Here is a 20,261-nt window from a genome sequence, read left to right as displayed (position 1 = left end):
GAGTAATATTTAAAACAGATTCTTTGACTCTATTTGCACTACATTTTTGGGCAAGTAATAGTACTTTTACTTAATTATGATTTTTCAGTACTCTTTACACCACTGTAATTTCCACATGATAAAATGTCCCATATGTATATTTGACCGAAGGCAGACTGATAAAAATGTTTTAACTCGTGTGAAATAGAATTAAACATCCAGCAGACTTCTCCAAATGCATGTGCTCCTCCATTAGACCGTGATGAACTGTTACTACACTCCGGATGTCGAATCCGAATGTTGATTTAAAGAGGCCCAGGTTGAAACTTTAGCACCATCTTAGAGGCGTCGTCATGATGGCAGGCTTTTGAACACGAAGTGCTGGTCCATTTCCCGTCTGACGCTCTCTTGCTGCCCACGAAAGCCACATCCTCTTCATCTCAAGCACCACCTGTCTACAGCGCTTGTCTTACTCTCTCTATCTGACCCAATTAATTTTTATTTTTCCCTCTGATATGCATATTTGTAGATTGTAAACACTCTATGGCATTTGATAAAGCTCCAGCCAAACTAATACAGGCAGAAATTGCATATGATTAAGAATACAACAGTATACATTGTGTGTGTGTGTATATATATATATATATATATATATATATATATATATATATATATATATGTATATATATGTATTGTTTTGCTAATTTTTCACAAAGTACAATGTATTGTGACGGTCACTAATGCACCTTTAATATTGTGTCTGCTGACGCTCGTTTAAATGTACTTCCTTCTCACACTTCCTCTTGTGAGCGTATATGCATGCATCACTCTAGATTGCAGCTCGATGTGAAGATGATATCAGCGTGGTCTCTGTAACATTTTAGTTGTTCAAGCCAAAAGCTAAATTAAAACCTTTATTAAAGACTTTATTGGTACTTACTTTATTGGTTGGTGATAACATTAGCACTTTGGTGCTAGGATATTATTGGTAGCGTATTCTGATCACTTCTGCTTTGTTTTTAGATCTACTTTTTTTTTTTTTTTACCATTTAGAGATGCCTGATACAGTTGCAATCAGAACTAAAAAAATTTGAATTATGAATTTTTTTTTTCTTTTTAATTTTTTTTTTCCAAATGATGTTTAACAGAGCAAGGACATTTTCACAGTATGTCTGATAATATTTTTTTCTTTTGGAGAAAGTCATTTTTGTGTTATTTCGGCTAGAATAAAAGCAGTTTTAATTTTTTAATAGTCATTTTAAGGTCAATATTATTAGCCCCTTTAAGCTATATAATGTTTTGATAGTCTACAGAACAAACCATTATAATACATAACTTGCCTAATTGCCTAATAATACATAATAATAACTTGCCTAATTACTCTAACCTGCCTAATCAACCTAGTTAAGCTAGTTAAGCCTTTAAATGTCACTTTAAGCTGTATAAAAGTGTCTTTAAAAATATCTAGTAAAATATTATTTACTGTCATCATGGCAAAGATAAAATAAATCAGTTATTAGAAATGAGTTATTCAAACTATTATGTTTAGAAATGTACTGAAAAAAATTCTCTACGTTAAAAAGAAATTGGGGGGAAAAAAAAGAAGGGGGGCTAATATTTCAGGAGGTTTAATAATTCTTATTGCAACTGTATATTGGTGGGCTTACTGATATCAGCTGATAATGTTATTGTTATCGGACCTATAAAATATTAGGCAGATATCTTTAAGCTGATAAATTATGTACATTTCCACTGGTTAAACCACTTCACATGCTTGCTGCCTGCCAGTTTTTTCTTTAAAGTTTTGCTTGTTGTTTTGATTTTGGTTCATGTTTAGTGACTTGGTTGCTTTATTTATGCGCTTTTTCAGGACAGGCAGGGGATTTTATTTATATAAAAGGAGGTTGGGTCATGATAATAGCCTTGTGGTTAGTTTCCTGTCCATTCTCGACACTGTCCTGTCAATAAAAGGTGAAAACCCCTAAAATAATAATGAAATAAAGGAATATAGGCCATAGCAAAGAATAGTCAGTTAAAAAAGTTCTCTGAATTTCTTTCTTCATTTCTCTCCATCTTCTCTGAATTTAAAGTTTTACAATAAAATCAGTTTGCTGTGTGTGTTTGCATTTTGTTTTTGCAATTATGCAGAAATATTAGGAATGTATTTATATCTATTGGCTAATATATCAGCCATTGGTCTCCAAATCTAAACAGTTATCGGTATCTGTATCGGTATCAGTTCCCAATTGGTGCGTTCTTAGTACCATTCCCAAAAGAAAGTTGCATTTAAGGGGTAGTTAACAGAAAAAAATGTAAATTTACTCAAAATTTACTTAACCTCAAGTGGTTCCAAACCTTTAGCCGGCAGCTAGCTCTCTGCAACTCTCACATGGTCACCCACTGAAGCTAAGTAGGGCTGCGCCTGGTTAGTAAAGTTACCTGTATGGGAGACCACATGGGAAAGTTAGGTTGCTGTCGGAGGTGGTGTTAGAGAGACCAGCAGGGGTGTTCAACCTGCGGTCTGTGTGGGTCCTAACACCCCACCCTAGTGAAAGGGACTCCATACTGCTCAGTGAGTGCCATCTTTCGGATGAGACGTTAAAACCGAGGTTCTGACTCTCTGTGGTTGTTAAAAATCCTAGGATGTCCTTTGGAAAAAGAGTAGGGGTTTAACCTGGGCATCTTGGCCAAATTTTGCAAACTGGCTTCTGTCCATCATGGCCTCCTAACCATCCCCATATGATAATTGGCTTCATCACTCTGTCTCCTCTCCACCAATCAGCTGGTGTGTGGTGTGCGGTCTGGTGCAATATGGCTGCTATTGCCCCATCCAGTTGGATGCTGCACACTGGAAGTGAATGAGGAGATTCCCGCCAAAAGTGTGTAAAGCGTTTTAAGTGTCCAGAAAAAGTGCTATATAAATGTATTGTTATTACTAATATTATTATTATTACTATTCTTCCTTCTTTAACAAAAAAAATAAAATTAATTTCTAAGATATTTTGAAGAAAGCAGAAACCATTGAAATCCATAATAGGATAAAAAGATACTATAGATGTTAATAGTTACAGGTTAACATTTTCTAAAGTATCATCTTTTGTGTTCGAAAGAAAGGAACTAATAAAGTTATGAAACAAGTAAAACGGGTGAATAAATGATGAGAGAGTTTCAATTATTTTTGGATGAACTGTCCCTTTAACTAGCATTAACCAGTATCAGTAATGAAGTCCTGTAGGACAATTTGCAGAACTAGATGCAATAGGGGAATAGAAGTGCATGGTTTTTGAATATGGTTTATTTAGCCCACATGGTCATATGATGAATCAAAAGAGGCTTGATGGGAATAAAGTAAAAGTGAAGGAAGCATCATCAACTGTAAAAGGGAAGTCGTTGCTGTTGGCTTCTGAGCTTAGGGATTTGAGACTGACACATTTAAATATTGCTTACTGTAGGGAGCCAAGAGAGTGGGAGACATGCAGAGAGACAGGATTTAGGGAAGACAGAGAGAGAGATAATGGGGAAAACATTTATAAACGCAAGATCTCCAGGACAGATGTATCAAAATTAATGTATGCAATACTGTGGTTCTATATTCTATATATGTATCTATATATGGTTATTAAAGGGGTGGTCAAGAGTGTATTTTTAAGGCTTGCTTGTGTTTATAAGATGCAAAGCAATGTGTGCTCGTGCTTCATTTGTAAAAAAATCAGGTTATTTTTTTTCATATATACTTACATTGATAATATACAGCTACTCAGCTAACATAAGAAACTGTCATATTTCCTAGTTCCTCCGAAAGCCCCACCCTCAGGAGGCTCTGATTGGCATAGAGAGACACTGCAGACATTTGTAGCTAAATTGTTAGCGGTGCCAAACAGCATTTCCCATTGTTTACATCCTTGTTTACATCCTCACTACAACATACTGTCAATGCTAGACACTGTGCATGTCATAGATCAATTTTAACAAATAAAAATACTTATATAGCTATTATGAAATACTATTATGGTCGGAGCTGCTCCTTTGAGGAGTTTTAGCCGAATCCAGCACTGAACTGGCAAAAATTCTGGAAGCTGTCCTTTGTTAAATGCTAGAGCTATATATTTTTTATAATAAGCTAAGCTAACTCTAAATGCGTGTCCCTTTGCATTGAACTTTGAGCATATTATTTTCAGAGTTGTTGTTTATGTTCACATAGCTACATTACACAAAGTTTAAAATATGATACCGTAGTGGACCACCCCTTTAAAGAAATAGTTCACACAAAAATTAATATTACCTCATAATTTATTCTACCTCATATGGTTTTAAAACTTTGAGGTTTTTTTATTCTGTTAAACACATGGCACACATGCTCAGCAAACAGTATTTTTCAAAATATCTTCTTTGGTGCCTAAGTAAAGGGTGGGTGAATGATGACACAATTTTCTTGTTTCTTGTTTTCTTGTTTTATTTCTTTTTTTTAGCATCTCACAATGCAGTTCCTAAAGTTTTCTGGTCACCAGGATAACTGTTATCAGTGTATCTGTTATAATTTACTCATCATGTTTCAGACTTTTGTTTTGCAGAGCACATAATAATATATTTTAAAATCAAGGGTTCTTCAAAATATCTTTAAAATGTCTTTGTATTCTTCAGAAAAAAAGGTTTGGATAGGCATACATGTTTGGAATGACCTGAAGGTAACAAAGTAATTGATGTATATATATATACATACACACAGTTGAAGTCAGAATTATTAGCCCCCCTAAATTATTGGCCCCCTGTTTATTTTTTCCTTGTCTTCTGTTTAACAGAGGGAAGTTTTTTTTTTCAACATTTCTAAACATAATAGTTTTAATAACTCATTTCTAATAACTGATTTATTTTATCTTTGCCATGATGACAGTAAATAATATTTAACTAGATATTTTCAAGACACTTCTATACAGCTTAAAGTGACATTTAAAGGCTTAACTAGGTTAATTAGGTTAACTAGGCAGGTTAGGGTAATTAGGCAAGTTATTGTATAATGATGGTTTTTTCTGTAGACTATCAGAAAAAAACATTGCCTAAAAATTTTGTACTTAAAACGGTGTTTAAAAAATTAAAAACTGCTTTTATTCTGGTCGAAATAAAAGAAATAAGACTTTCTCCAAAAAAAAAAATATTATCAGACATACTGTGAAAATTACCTTGAACTGTTAAACATCATTTGGAAAATATTTTAAAAAGAGAAAACAATTCAAAGAGGGGCTAATAATTCTGACTTTAACTGTGTGTATATATATGTATATATACAGTATATAAGGTTCAGTCTCTTTATTCATCAGGGGTCACCACAGAGGAACGAACCACCAACTTATCCAGCATAAGTTTTAAATTGTAGATGCACTTCCAACTGCCACCCAGTACCGGGAAACACCCATACACTATGGTCAACTTACTTTTGTTTAATTCACCTATACCGCATATATTTGGACTTTGGATTAAACCTACGCCAACAAGGGGAGAACATGCAAACTCCACAAAGAAATGCCAACTGACACAGTTGGGACTCAAACTAGTGACCTTCTTGCTGTGAGGTGACAGTGCTAACCACTGAGCCACCGTTTCACCCCATAACTTAGTTTTTTCAATATTTAAATTTTTTTTGAAGCCTCAGATTCCAGATTTTTAGGTAGTTGTATCCCAGTCAAATAATATTTTATCACAACAAGCTACATTGATGGAAAGCGTATTTATTATGTTTTCAGAAGACTTATAAATATACATTTCCAAAAATCAAGACTTATGGTTGGTTTTGTGGTCATATATAAATTTTGAGTGAACTGTCCCTGTAAGGGTTTGTTGCTAGTAGCCTTTAGCCGAAGCAATAGTAATAGTGACTAATCCAATGGTCAATAACGAAGCAAATCAATGAAATGAAAAGCCAATGAAAGACGCTCATAAACAAGTAACTGCACACCCTCTTCCTAAATGATCACTTGAATTATTTTATGACACACCTGTCTTCATGATTGAGACCAATCAATAGCTCATATTATTGATTTGTAAACAATTGCATTGGTTATACAGTACATTTAAAGGGATAGTTCACCCAAAACTTAAATTTTATTTACTATTTACTTTAAGTGATCCCAGACCTTAATGAGTTTCTATATTCTATTGAACACATGCCAAGAAATGTCGAAGAAAGCTAAAAAACCTGTAGCTATTGACTTCAATAGTAGAAAAAACAGAAAAAAAACAGAAGAACAATCGTCAAACAGGTTTGAAGCGAGTAAAACATGAGTAAACGATGAGAGAATTTTTTTTTTCGTGAACTACCCCTTTGATGATTTTTTCCCTATACCAGATCAAATGTAGCAGCATGGCAAATTCCCTTGCAAACAGTCTTTACCCTCTTCCCGGTTTTATTGAATCAGTTCAAGTGTAGTATTTACTCCATTCAAGCCCACTTGACAAACAGATCGGTCAATAAATTAGTCAATAATATTGCATCCTCTCCACACAATCGTCAGCTCATTCATACACACCTCGACAAGGACAGTGAATGCACAGAGCAGGGGGTTAGATGTGGAGATAGCCAACCGGAGCCGCAGACTAGATGGAATCAGTGCATGAAGGAGGAGGAGTTTATCCTCCGAATACCTTGGTAACAAGCAAGCTCAGTGTCTAGGAAGGAAAAAGGTGGGGGGACACGGCGGCTCTTGATTCACTGTACTGACTGTGACTGTGATGTGTGGCACATTGATACAGCATTGGGTCGAGTGCAAAAAATGACGTGTCGATCTTGATTAGCTCTGCATGTTAACTAACACACACCTACTTGACCTCTTTTCCTTTTTTGTTAGAATCTTGCAAGCTTTACAGTCTGTCTTTATTCCTCAACACATCACCGATTCTCGCTTTTTAAGCAGGAGCGAGTGTGTGAGCGAGGGAAGAGAGAGGGAGGGAGGGAGAATGAGAGGAGGGGGGGAGCAGGCTGTGGAAAGCAGGGGCTGGGAGCTGTCTGGCTGGTGACAAGGGCAGAGAGAGAGAGAGAGAGAGGCAGGAGATGGAGATAGAAGCAGGGTATTCCTGCACGGTTTCGTTCTGCGTGGGTTTGAAGAAGACCTTCAGCTGGAGAGATCTGAGAGACCCTTGTTCATGATGCGTGACTCGTCTGAAGCTGTAGCGTGAGATGCACCTTCCTCTCGAGAACGGAGCATGGTCGTTTCGTGTGTCTTGCGTTTATTGACATCCCCGACTGGTTGACGCACTGATCCCCGGAGGCGTGATGGATGGACTTCATGTGGGGACACTGGGATCTCTCTCTGTGGACTTGCCGTAAACGCTTGCACTGGTCCATGTGGCATGTAGACTGACTTCTCAGTTCAACTCAACGGTCTGTCAGCATCTCCTCCACACATACACACACCGTGGAGCAGGTTGGTGAAACAATGTGCCTTGATCTGAGGTTAACAGCTCTGCATGTCTCCCAGATGTAATTTTACTCTTTGTCGTCCTTGAAGGAATCTCCGAGCATCTTGTGCATTGTCATTATTTTTGGCCTCGGAATATCTGCCTCTTGTTGAATGTAGTCAGTGGAATCGGGAGCATGCTTTTCATGCAGGTGTGGAGAGGTGGGCACATGTCTGCATGCTTAAAATAGGTGTGAGAGGACTAGAGACGAGCAATGTGAAGAGAAGTCTGGGATGAAATGTGAACGAGTGAATAAGAGCAATTACATTTGCTAATTTTCCCCACCTCTTTATAGAACAAGATCCTCTTCTTTTTTGAGAAACTTGCCGGAATTTTTTATCGTTGACTTTTGAGTGAAGAACGAGATTATTTGATTCTTTAAATTCATTTTCTGTCCTTGATCTGTTGAGTAAATTCTGGACCACATGAACCGCACCGGGACGTCACAGTCAAAAACCACCTACCTTATCTCCCTCACTTTGGTGAAGGTAGAAACTGCTGAGGAAAATGAGTTGGAGAAGTCCAGGCCGGCTGTGGAGGGAGCCGTGTACAGTACTGATGGTGCGAAACATGTCAAGCACCCTGGATCCAATAATGAGGGCGAGGAACGCCAGAAAATGGGTGAGGCTGAGGCAGGAGAATCTATCAAATTCTCTGTGGAACAGGAAATACTCCAAAGCCCGAGGGAGGAGAAGGCACTTTTTACAGATGGTGTTCAGTGTGGTGATAGACAAAAATCAATGATCTCACCCACCACAGAAAACGGAAGAGCCAGAGAATCCAGTGGAATCCCCCAAACCTCTTATCCCAGGGATGTTGCCAGACATCTTGGTGACATCCCAGTTCGTGCCACCCAGCGGCCTGTGTCACTGCTTAAAACTCATGGTGGAGGCCGTGAATTGAAGGAGTCCAGAGAGAGCATCCATGCCTCTTCCAAGAGCCTTGACCGTAAGGACAGTCGAACAAGGATCCAGTCCCCAACCAGCCCAACTCCTGGATCTTTTCGCGCATCGTGGGCTGTAAGCGAGGTGAAACCTTGTGATGACGACCTTAAAGTAGTGGGTGTCGGGATGAAGAGGCCGACTGAAGGGGACCTCATAGCCATGCGAACCCAAAGCCCTCGAGCCGAAAGATTAAAAGCAGGATCTACGTCTCTCCCGACCCCTGTCGCCTTGATTACCAAGCCTCAACGCAAAGGAAAGAGTCGCACACTGGATAATAGTGACCTGAACTGTCTGTCTGAGGACCTCCTGAAGTGCAAAGGTGGCCAAATGGTGCCTGATTATAGAACAGCTCAGTCCCAGGGGGCTTCAGCACGTGATCGCAAGATGTTAAGATTTATTAGTGGCATTTTTACCAAGAGCACTCCAGTTGCAGTCAGCACAACCATTGTGACCCCGGTTTATAGCCTTCAGAGGGAATCCAGTGAAGAGGAAGGTAGGACAACATGGCTTATTCATCCACACATTTCATTTAAACTCCTTCTGGAATCTCACACATCCAATATTTTTATTGTTAATCAAAAATTACATTTTTGTCCTGCCCTTCTTGTGACTTCAAACATGTGTCTTTCTTCTGTATAGCACAAAAAAGTGTCCTTAGTCCTTAGTCCAAACTTAGTCCTGGAGGGCCGGTGTCCTGCAGATTTAAACTCCAACTTGCCTCGACAAACCTGCATATATGTTCTTAGAAAGCCTAGTAAGAGCTTGATTAGCTAGACTTGATTGTCTGATTGGGGTTGGAGCTAAAATCTGTAGGACACCGGACCTCCAGGACTGATATTGGTGACCTCTGATATATACTATTCTACTTTATTGACATGGATTGATAACGGAAACAACAAACGGCCCCCCACAAATAGTCTATAAATAGTCTATAAACAAAAAAATCAGGCTGTCTTTGAGTTGCATTCCAGTCCATTTGCAATCCAATGCGCTTCACTTGTTAACTTCCCTCCTTTTTGTTCCAATGGTTGTAGGTCATTGATTACATCAAACAAGTGTCCACTACTGGCGGAACATTCTCAAACTTAGTCCTGGAGGGCCGGTGTCCTGCAGATTTTTGCTCCAACTTGCCTCAACACACCTGCATAGATGTTTCTGGAAAGCCTAGTAAGGGTGTGATTAGCTAGCCCAGGTGTGTCTGATTGGGGTTGGAACTAAACTTTGCAAGACACTGGCCCTCCAGGACTGAGTTTGAGCGCACCTGGTTTGGAAAGACTTTGTGGTGAATTATCCCAAGTGTGAAGTGTCTCGATGTTTCAGTTCTCATTTATTTAAAAAAAGGATGTGTACGTCTGTCCACACATTCTTATGCCTGGGGTTGACGAGTTAAGGCACTGAAAGCATCCTAGCCTTTTCTTTACAACCACCCCTACTGTGTCTGGAAAAAATCGGAATGGAAAACAAATTTGATAATACCCATGCCACAGGCAGCATCATTTTGCCCAACATCCTAATCCCATCTTTGATGTTCCGCCCACTTCCTGTATTCTGATCTTCGTCTTTTATAGAAGCTTCAATCCTTTCATCACCAGCCTCTTAATTTCAAACCATGAATTTCAGTGCTCTAAATGGGTACTGAAAACACTGATCCATTATGGAAGCGCATGAAATAACATAGAGATGCACATATCTGAACCCTCGGGCGGTCAGGTGGATGATTTGAAATTCACTTTTACACTACTCAAGCGATTCAAACCAATCTAAAACACTGTAGTTGTGCCTATATGCAAAGCCTGTTGAGCAAATAATCATATTCAGATGTTTATATTCCCAGAAATGATAGATTTACCATAATAGAAATGCTCATTATTGGATAGGACTGATAATTTAACAAAGTGAGACTGTGGTCTATATGCTACGAGCAAAAGGTCTGATGTGTCGATACACACCACGCATGCGCGCACAAAATATTTACGTATGTGTTCTCCAAGTGAACAGAAGCAGCGGCTGGAGGTGGGGTTGTCATGGCAACAGGGAGGGCTGAGAGCGTTGCCTGTTGTGTGGCTGTGTTATGCCAGGGAGCGAGCCACAGATGAATGGGAGTGAGGGTATGCGAGGAGGGGGAAAAAAAGATAGAGAATGTCACACATAGACCGTCCGTTTCGACGGGTAGGGGGTTGCATGTTGCATTTGGCATATAAGGATGGCACTGTCTGACTGCACTGCCTCGACTCCTGATGTGCCCCGCCATACAATGACCTCATAGAATTGCGCTGAATTCGGAGGGGGGTTAAGCCTCTTCCGTTGTGTCGTGGGTGGCGTGTGAGAGAGGGAACTGCGAATGACACGAGTGCCAACTTAGATTCTACGCTAATCTAAGCTGTGAACTCTTGCATCTGCATGTCGTGAGTTGCTTTAATCAGTGCATGCTGCTCATGAGGGTGTATTGCACAGCCCCCCCTTTCCTTTCAAATTATTCCTCTCATCTACCGCTTGATGCATCTACAGGGCTACACAGCTGTGGAAAATACAATTAAAAAATTGTCAACGTGACATTCCTGTCTAAGACTGGGCGCCGGGTCTTAACCACTGGTAGAAAGCACAGAGAGTGTGTTAAGACTTCCAGTGTAAAAGATAGAGGGGTGTGGGTGCTCTGCTGCATGGATACACCTGCAGTCCTTCACGCCTTGTGAATTATCAGAGATTTATAACACCTCCAGATGAACTGTCATCCAAGGCTATGGTGCAATCAAATTCTCTTCAGTGCATTGCAGAAATGTGCAACAGAAGGGCAACGCCTGATGTGCGTTTGAGGAGTCACACGTTGGCGTACAAAACTGGCAACATCCTTAGGCCTAAACTGACTTTGATGGTCATGAAAGAAAATGTGGCTTGACGTGAAGGGAGACGATAATGTCATTACTTTAGCCGCTCAGTGCTTGGTGGTTGTGAATGTTGTGATCAGCGTGTAATCGTAAAAATGTGTCAAAGTTGCTCTTCTTGTAAACGAGACATCTGAAGTTTTGTGTCACTGAAGTGAGTGGGATTTAGGTGAATAGTTTGCGATCCAGGATTTCACATTACCGGGTTTCTCAGTAGCAGAAGGCGTCATCATTGGGTAAACCTAGGCCTCGTTTACACTTATACGTTTCAGTTTTAAAACGCATACGTTTTACTATGGTTACGTAATCCATCCACACTATGCCGGAGTTTTCGAGTGCTGAAAACAGAGCTTTTTGAAAACGCTAAAGAGGACGTTTATATTTTAAAATGCTGCTGCTACGTGTCAGTGTGGATGGGGGGAAAACAGAGACATCTGAAAACGGAGATGAGGCTATTCGTCTATCTGATTGGTGCTTTTTTCCTCAATATTTTTAGCTGACACAAAGTTCAGTCCTGCATCCTCTCCTTGTGAGTTCAGACTTTACAAGATTGATATGGAAAACAAACTCCCGATGACACATCGGGTAAACCTTCAAAGGTAACAGCGTACCTTATAATCTCATTCGCATCACCCTGGCTACGTCGTTTTACTTTCTTAACAATAAAACTGCCTATTGTCATTTTGATATTAGCAACTTAACAGACACCAACAAATGTTGAGGCGTCGTGTAGCTGCATATTTATATGATGGTCATTGATTACTATGATAAATAAATGTAAAATTTATTTTAAATTTAAAATGATAAATGCATTTTTGCTTAGAATTAACATAGCTGTTGATTCAGGAACATTTTTCTATTTGAGGAAATCAAAAATCCTGTCACTGACAAGGGTCTAAACAAAGAAGTTTAATGTCCCTGTAAAATAGAAATTCATTTTTTAGGTGTTAGCGTCAGTATATTAATCTTAATATCCTTAAGACTGACATACGCCCAGACACAGGACATCACCATGACGTCAGATTGACGTTGCACCCCAATGTGGGGGATGTTGCATTTTGTTTTGAAATACAAATCTGGTTGACGTCAGGTCAACGTCAATGTCTAACATCTAACCTATAATCACCAAATATCATTGTCTAATGATGTTACAGGTTGACGTTGTGGGAACATTACCACTAAGACGTCTATCAGACATTGGATTTTGGTTGCCATACCTGACAATTAAATATCAGTATTTTACATCAATATGATGTTGGTTTAAGATGTTGGATTTGGGGCACTTTCCAATACAACCTGAAATCAACCAAATATCAGCATCGTTATTTGACTTCAAAATATTGTTGTCCTTAGACGCTGACTAGACATCGAATTTTGGTAACCTGACATCACCTAAATCTAACATAATATTAATATCTTTTGAGGCTGCTGAAAAACTGTGAAAAAATGCATTTAGAAGATCCTAATCCTATCCAAATATCTGTCAAAATGGTTTAAAAATGACCTCACTCTTTTGTGTCTAATCAAATCTTATGACCAATCAAATGCTGTATGTCATACATGTCCCGCCCCCTTCAAGATGCTTCTCATTTGCTTTTTTAGTTATGTACAAGAGCTCAAGCGTCCCACTGGCAGAGCTGTGATAGAAACAAAACACTATTGGCTGTTTTTAAAAAGGGGAGGAGCTACTATATGTCTTGTCCTGCCTCATGTTTCAGTCACACATCTTACAGAAATGCACTTTTTAAAGCACCCCACAGGACATTTAAGTCCTAGATCAATATGAGAGGTCTGTTTTAGAATACAAGAAAATAGTAGCTGAGATATAATATTCATAAATCAGCACTCTTTTTGATATATGATTCATCAATCTATTTTTCTCTTGTGCTTTTATTAGTGGTGTTTGCTAAGCACATCTTACACAGAGCTGAAAATATACCTCCAAATACACCTCTAAAGTTGTAAATGCACTTAGAAGGTATGAGACTCTTCCTGTTTCCCTTTTTCGGTAACTAACTTAATCCTGTGGCGTGGGAACATTATTTAGTTGACTATATATATCAAACATTCGCTTGCAATTCTGCATTTTCAGTTTCTTGGTGTATTATTGAACTTTATATATATATATATATATATATATATATATATATATATATATATATATATATATATATTATTTTTTTTTTATAATTATTTAATCCAGTGTAGTGAATTTCCTGTTGTATGGAGTTAATTAATGTTAAGGGGAAATATATATGAACAATATCACACGAGTAGCAGTTTGATATGGCTGTAGGCCACAGGGCCAAATACCTTAGTGCTCCACCAGTGACGATATACGGCCATATTGCACTGCTACAAGTGTGATATTGCATTTATACAACAGTTCAACGGCATTATTGTGTAAATAAAAAGGAAAATCAAACACAGAGAGTCTCAAAACCCATTTGTATGAGGAACTACTTTTTACGCTATTCATTCACATCTGCAGCTGACGTCAAAACAGCAGAAACTTTTGCTACTTCACACACTTAATTTAAGAGCAAGTATTTGAATGATTCTCTAGCATATTGTCTAAAGTGATGACAAAACAGCTGATTTTGCTCACATTTTAAGATTATAAGGCTGAACAGCATGAAATGCCATCAGTCTGGAGATATTTCCTAGTTTTTCTCTATTGTAATCGGAAGATCACAATAATTAACCCCAAAAAAGTTGAAGCAAAGCAAACACTAACAAATTACTGATTTGTTTGCGATAAGAAAAAACACTGAACACGTGTGGGCATTTCTTCCTTCTTTCTTTTTCCTGAACTAGTCTGCAGTAACAAAAACCGGAGACTCATCAGAAACAGACAGCCAAACAAAATAAAATTCAGGGTTATACAAAGAAGGGCCAGGAGTCCTATCTCACACTCAAAAAACACTACAATTGCTGTATAAATACAGCACTACAACATACAAAAGAGGGAGATCGACTTGTATGTCGAATGTCACTTACCAGTTTTATAATGATTCAATTAGCTTTAGTTTGTCACATCTTGAAAATGGACAACATCATCCATCTTTGAAATGATTAATATATAAAATAGGCCCTGCACTTATTAATAAACTGCATAGTTGCAATCTAAACAACTACATTCACACCTGGAAAAAACTCAGAAGTACATTATGTTGCCCAACAGTTGCAATATTTGTCAAACTGTAGTCCTCTGCCTGCAACTCCTGTGGGCGGAGTAATACACAAGAGTGAAGAGGCTGTATGAGTTCTGATATTGCAGAATATTGCACGGCTATCAGCCAATCAGATTCGAGAACCAGACAAAACTGTTGTATAAAAATGCAATATCACACTCATAGCAGTGCGATGTGGCTGTATATCGTCACTGATGGGACAGTAAGCACAACGCACGCCTCCCACCTGTGCCGATATACAGCAATATCGCACTGCTGCTCGGGTAATATATATAACTGGTCCACCTACAAAGACTTACTTGTGTCAATACATCTCAAAATACAGTGTATATATTTGTTTGTAAATAGATTCCTCCAAGTATTATGCATTGGTTCATGGGAATGTAGTTCTTTTACTCTATAGCTTTTACATACACACACTTTTAGTCCAATTTTTATATATCAAGTCATAGTTTGTAATGTTGATATTCTCCTTGAAGCTGGTTGATTTGATTGATGGCTTATATAACTCTAAGGCTTATAATGCACACTTATGCAAGCTTTTCTGAAAGTTGTCTGATTAAATATAGCCCAGTACTTAAACCAATGCTTTAAAACACACAGCAACACGTTAAAAGGCACTTAAAACGCCTTTGCAACGGCATTGAAAGATGATTATTTGCATAGCAACACATTGAAAGACAATAAAAAACCTAGCAACTGCTTAGCAACACATTAAAAGAACAATCAAAATACCCTAGCAACTGCATTGGAGAAGAAAAAACAGCAAACTACAACACCTGGCCACCTGCCACTGTATAGGGTTAGCATGTTTTACCCCAGTTTATTGTGTCTATGCACATACAGATTCTGGTAAAAATGTTTATCACAGTAAGTCAAGGTAATTTTAGGCTTCTAATATGCTGATTTGGTATTCAATAACCATTTCTTTTTTGCACATGTTTTGTCTGGAAGACAATATGAAGCATGAAGTTGAGTCTGAATATTGATTTCTCTTTTTTTAGCATCATGCGCCAATAGCCAGGAATGGACTCTAACTCGCACTATTCCAGAACTGCGATTGGTAAGTAAACCAATATATATATAAATTATATACTCTTATATTCGCTCTGTAAACAATTGCTGTAAAATTGGCAGTTTTGGTTGCCAGTAATACTGTAAAATTTACAAGCACACTGTAAATTAACAATTACAATTGTGCTGTAAAACTACAGCGTAGTTGTAGTACATAGTTGTACAGCCGGCAGCTAGCTCTCTGCAACTCTCACATGGTCAGCCATTGAGGAGAAGCAGGGCTGTGCCCTGTCAGTACCTGGATGGGAGACCACATGGGAAAGCTAGGTTGTTGCCAGAAGTGGTGTAAGTGAAACCAGCAGGGGCTCTCAACCTGCCGTCTGTGTGAGTCCTAATGCCCCAGTATATTGATTGGGACTCTACTGCACAATGAGCGCCATCTTTCAGGTGAGACATTAAACTGTGGTCCTGACTCTCTGTGGTAGTTAAATCCCAGCATGTCCTTTGAAAAAGAGTAGGGGTTAAACCAAATTTGCCCGCTGGCCTCCGTACATCATGGTGTTCTAACCATCCCCATATTGTAATTGGCTTCATCACTCTGTCTCCTGTCCACTAATCTGCTGGTGTGCGATCTGGCGCAATATGGCTGCTGTCCGTCATACAGGTGGATAAGGTATTCCCCTAAAAAATGTGTCAATTTTTGAGTGTCCAGAAAAGTGCTAAATAAATGGAAGGAATTATTATTATAATCATTTATTTACAGTCAGCTTGTAAATTTTGCCAGCAAAACTTTCAAAATTTTAGGTAATATTGTAAAATTTACAAGGGCACTGTAAAATAATAATTACAATTGTGCTGTAAAACTACAGCGCCATTGTAATTGTTAATTTACAATGCTCTTGTAAATCTTACAATATTACTGGCAACCAAAATCACCAGTAATACTGTACATTTTACAGCAATGTTTTACAGTTGTACGTCTAAAACTGAGTTTTTTTTTCAGCGATGACACAGAACAACCATTCTCAGTTCCCTGATGGACTTTTCAGTCAGATGAAGCTTTCATTTAATTATTTTAAAGAACTTTTTTTTTTTTGGAATTAATACACTCCATGGGTGCTAAAGGTTCTTATGGAACCATCAATACCAAAAGTGAACCTTTATTTAAAGAGGTTATAAACGTTTACAAATTATTTAAAGTCATAGCTCACAAAAAAAAAATGTACATTACATTACATTGTTTCATAATTTGAGATTTTTGTTCTGTTGAACATGAGAGAAGATATTTTGAAGAATGTTAGAAACCTGTAACTATTGGCTTTCTATAGTTTCTGTTTTGCCTTCTTTGAGTGTTAGTGGTTACAGGTTTCCAACATTCATCATCTTCTTTTGTGCTCAACACTTTAATTTTAAAGTGAGCGAATCATTTATAACATATGTCCATCAAAACAACATTTCAGTTAAACACTGCACAGATTTGTTATGAATACTTGTCATGCAGTCGGGTAGAGATAATTATTTGCCTGTAGGAAAGCAAAATCAAAAGCAAGATCTCTCTAATCTACAACTATAGAAAGCAAACACATATTTAAATGTACAAATAAAGACTTTTGTGAGATTTTATTATGATAAAGTGTCTCTTCATGAGCTACAGATGATGATAATAATGATTAAATATATTATTCTTTCTTTCATACAGGGGGTTCTGGGTAGCATTCGCAGTGGAAAATCTGCTCTGGTAAACAGGTTCATCACAGGAAGTTACCTTCCACTTGAATCTCATGAGGGTGAGAACTTGCTTCTTCTCTTATCTCATCATCAGACTGTCATTTGAACCATTTCATATCATTATTTGTCTTTCTGTTTTCCGTTTCTCCTATGAAAGGGGGAAGATACAAAAAAGAAGTGTTGGTGGAGGGACAGAGTCAGTTATTGCTGATTCGAGAGGAATCTGGTCCACCAAGTGCACAGGTGTGTTAATGTGTGTGTGTGCTTGAGAAAAAATCTGTATGACAAATAAATAAATAACTAACTCTGACCAGTGCACATGTGCAGGATTTTCAGATTGCCTGTGCCAAAAAACTGCACCTGTTGAACTAAATTTGGCTTTGAAATGAAACAGATGCATATGCATTTTTGCTATAGCACAGCTTGTGTAATTCTATGTTATGATTTAATGCTGACACACATTGCATCAAATTGAGCTCGCTTGGTATTTTTGTGCACATATTTTTGGCGGCCTTAAAGTATTCTTTTTTATTGGTATTTAACAAGACCATATTTAGTAGTATATAATAGAGAATAATAAAATAAAATAAATAATTAAAAACAAACATGTCCTCCTAAAAAAAAGAGGAAAAAACACAACAAAAGTCTCGAGTTTAAGCCTTTGTAGGTCACTCAATGAAATACTCATGAGAAATAAAACCCTGGAGTGTCACTGGGGGTTATTATAACACTTTTAAACATATATTGTAATCAATATCAATACATTTATGTGCATTATAAGCAGAACAATTTGGGGAATCATGTCTCCAATTGTTGTTATTATTATTATTATTATTATTAATCAAATTATAAAACAATCAACATATCAGTAAAGAAAATAACCGCTAAAATTGTGTATTTAATGACAATCATTTTAACATTATATTAATCATATGGTTCATTGACCGATAAAGGGATAAAACTACAAGAAAATCTAATTTAATGCCTGCAAATTGATTTAATAAACAATTTCAAAAACAATAGTATTGTGAAATATTATCACAGTTTAGTATAACCTTTGTGGATTTTGTATGTTTCTTTAAAAATGTCAGTTATTTCTGTGATGCCACATTATTAGCAGTCTTCGGTGTCATGATCAGTGCCAGAAATAAGCAAAAATATGTCAATTGGTGTTAAATTTATGAAATAGTGTCACATCCCATGTAAAAAAAACAATTAAAAAAACAAAATATACAAAATCTGTAAATGCAATATGAAATTATGCACAAATGTGTTTTCAAAGTTTAACATTTGAAAGCACAAAAAACCTAATTGAAATTTTTGTTTTACAATTGTAATGTTAAATAAAGTAATAACATTAATAATAACAACAATTAATATGATTAATTAATTAAATAATTAATCAATAAAGAAAATAAAAGAAAAATAATGGAACTGTGTATTTAACAATAATAATCTTATATATATATATATATATATATATATATATATATATATATATATATATATATATATATATATATATATATATATTATATATATATATATATATAAAGATTTGTGATTGTTTTATAATTTGATTAATTGTAATATGACAAATGATAAATAATATGATAATACAAACAACAACATTAATATTAACAATTAATCAATAGCATATACCCTAATATTATTTTCATTAAATACATACTTCTATGATATATCAGTTATTTTTATCGATTTAATGTTTTATAATTTGATTTAATTTTAATAAAATGATAATGATAATAATAATTATAACAATAATACTAATAATTATTATATTAATATTCATATAATTGGTTATAATAATACTACTAATAATAATAATCTTCATATTATTATTAATAATTATAATAGCAGTAATAACAATAATATAATAATATTAATAATTATAATAATAATAACAGTCATAATAATAATGACAGTAAAAATATTGATAATAACTATAATAACAACAATAATAATAATAATAATAATAATAATAATAACAAGATAAAAAATAATAATAAGAGTAATAATAATAATAATAATAATAATAATAATAATAATAACAGTAATACTATTAATAATAACAGTAATAATAATAAAAGTAATAATAATAATAATAACAATAATCATAATAACAGCAATAATAATAATAAGAGTAATAATAATATAACAAAAGTAATAATAATAATAATAACAACAACAAGAGTATGAATTTCTTAAGAACCAGACACCAAATAGTTTAGCATTTACCATATTCACTGCTATGTTTGTGACTGTAGCTCTGCAACTGGCTGGACGGCCTCATCCTGGTGTTCAGTCTTGAAAATGAAGCGAGTTTCCAGGAGGTCTACAAGAACTACAGTGAGCTCAGTGCACATCGCAACGTTGCAGAAATACCCATTATAGCAGTCGGAACGCAAGGTAAGAGCCACATCATTGTCTCGGGGATGTATTATTGAGCAATGTGTGAAGTTTGAGTACAAACTTGTTGTTTTTCTTCCTGCAGATAAGATTAGTAGCACTAATGCCCGTGTGATCGAGGACAAGAGAGTCCAGCAGCTGTGTATAGACGTGCGTCGCTGCACTTATTACGAGACCTGCGCCACATATGGACTTAACGTGGACAGAGTGTTTAATGAAAGTGAGTTTCATCTCTTCATTTTGACTAATACACTGCAAAAACGCTTTTCTTACTTACATTTTTTATCTTGTTTCTAGTCCAGATATCAAAAAATTCTTAAATCAAGAAGCATTTTCTAGACAAGCAACAAACATTTTTCAAAATGAATAGATTTTTTCCTGATAACAAGCCAAATAATCTGCCAACTGAAAAGCAAAATGACTTTGCTTTTGAAACAGAGTGAGTGCATAACTTAGTGACTTATAATTTAGTGAGTGTATAACTGCAGTGTGTACAGTGTCCTCTGTTGATATTAGTACTTAGGAAAATATGAGAAAAAAAGGTTGTGAAAAAAACATCTTTATTGATTAACATTAATTTAAAATATTAACGAAAAACATCTTCTTCAATCGGATCACAGCACAGACAGAACAAATATCTT

The 20,261-nt window shown here is 36.4% G+C and overlaps 1 protein-coding gene and 1 long non-coding RNA gene across 10 annotated transcripts in view; one reads left to right on the top strand and one right to left on the bottom strand.

Moving 5' to 3' along the window:
- Positions 1–20,261, top strand: part of agap2 (ArfGAP with GTPase domain, ankyrin repeat and PH domain 2) — a 47,891-nt gene that overhangs the window by 2,848 nt on the left and 24,782 nt on the right. For 4 of the 9 annotated variants that reach the window (XM_087305945.1, XM_087305944.1, XM_087305943.1 and 1 more), the window contains 5 exon segments: positions 15,453–15,511; positions 17,162–17,249; positions 17,348–17,433; positions 19,479–19,620; positions 19,706–19,840. In XM_087305945.1, coding sequence (XP_087162071.1) covers positions 15,453–15,511; positions 17,162–17,249; positions 17,348–17,433; positions 19,479–19,620; positions 19,706–19,840 — 510 coding nt within the window. 9 annotated transcript variants of the gene reach the window in all.
- Positions 13,451–20,261, bottom strand: part of LOC141380535 (uncharacterized) — a 49,578-nt gene continuing 42,767 nt past the window's right edge. The window contains exon 3 of the long non-coding RNA XR_015523862.1: positions 13,451–17,338. This is a non-coding gene — a long non-coding RNA (uncharacterized LOC141380535). The remainder of the gene's footprint in view (positions 17,339–20,261) is intronic.

The sequence above is a fragment of the Danio rerio genome, chromosome 23 (genome assembly GCF_052040795.2).
Source record: "Danio rerio strain M-AB ecotype USA chromosome 23, GRCz13ab, whole genome shotgun sequence".
In the NCBI taxonomy this organism is placed as follows: Eukaryota; Metazoa; Chordata; class Actinopteri; order Cypriniformes; family Danionidae; genus Danio; species Danio rerio.
Note: the sequence above shows the minus strand (reverse complement) of the source record. Positions and strands in the feature narration are given on the sequence as shown.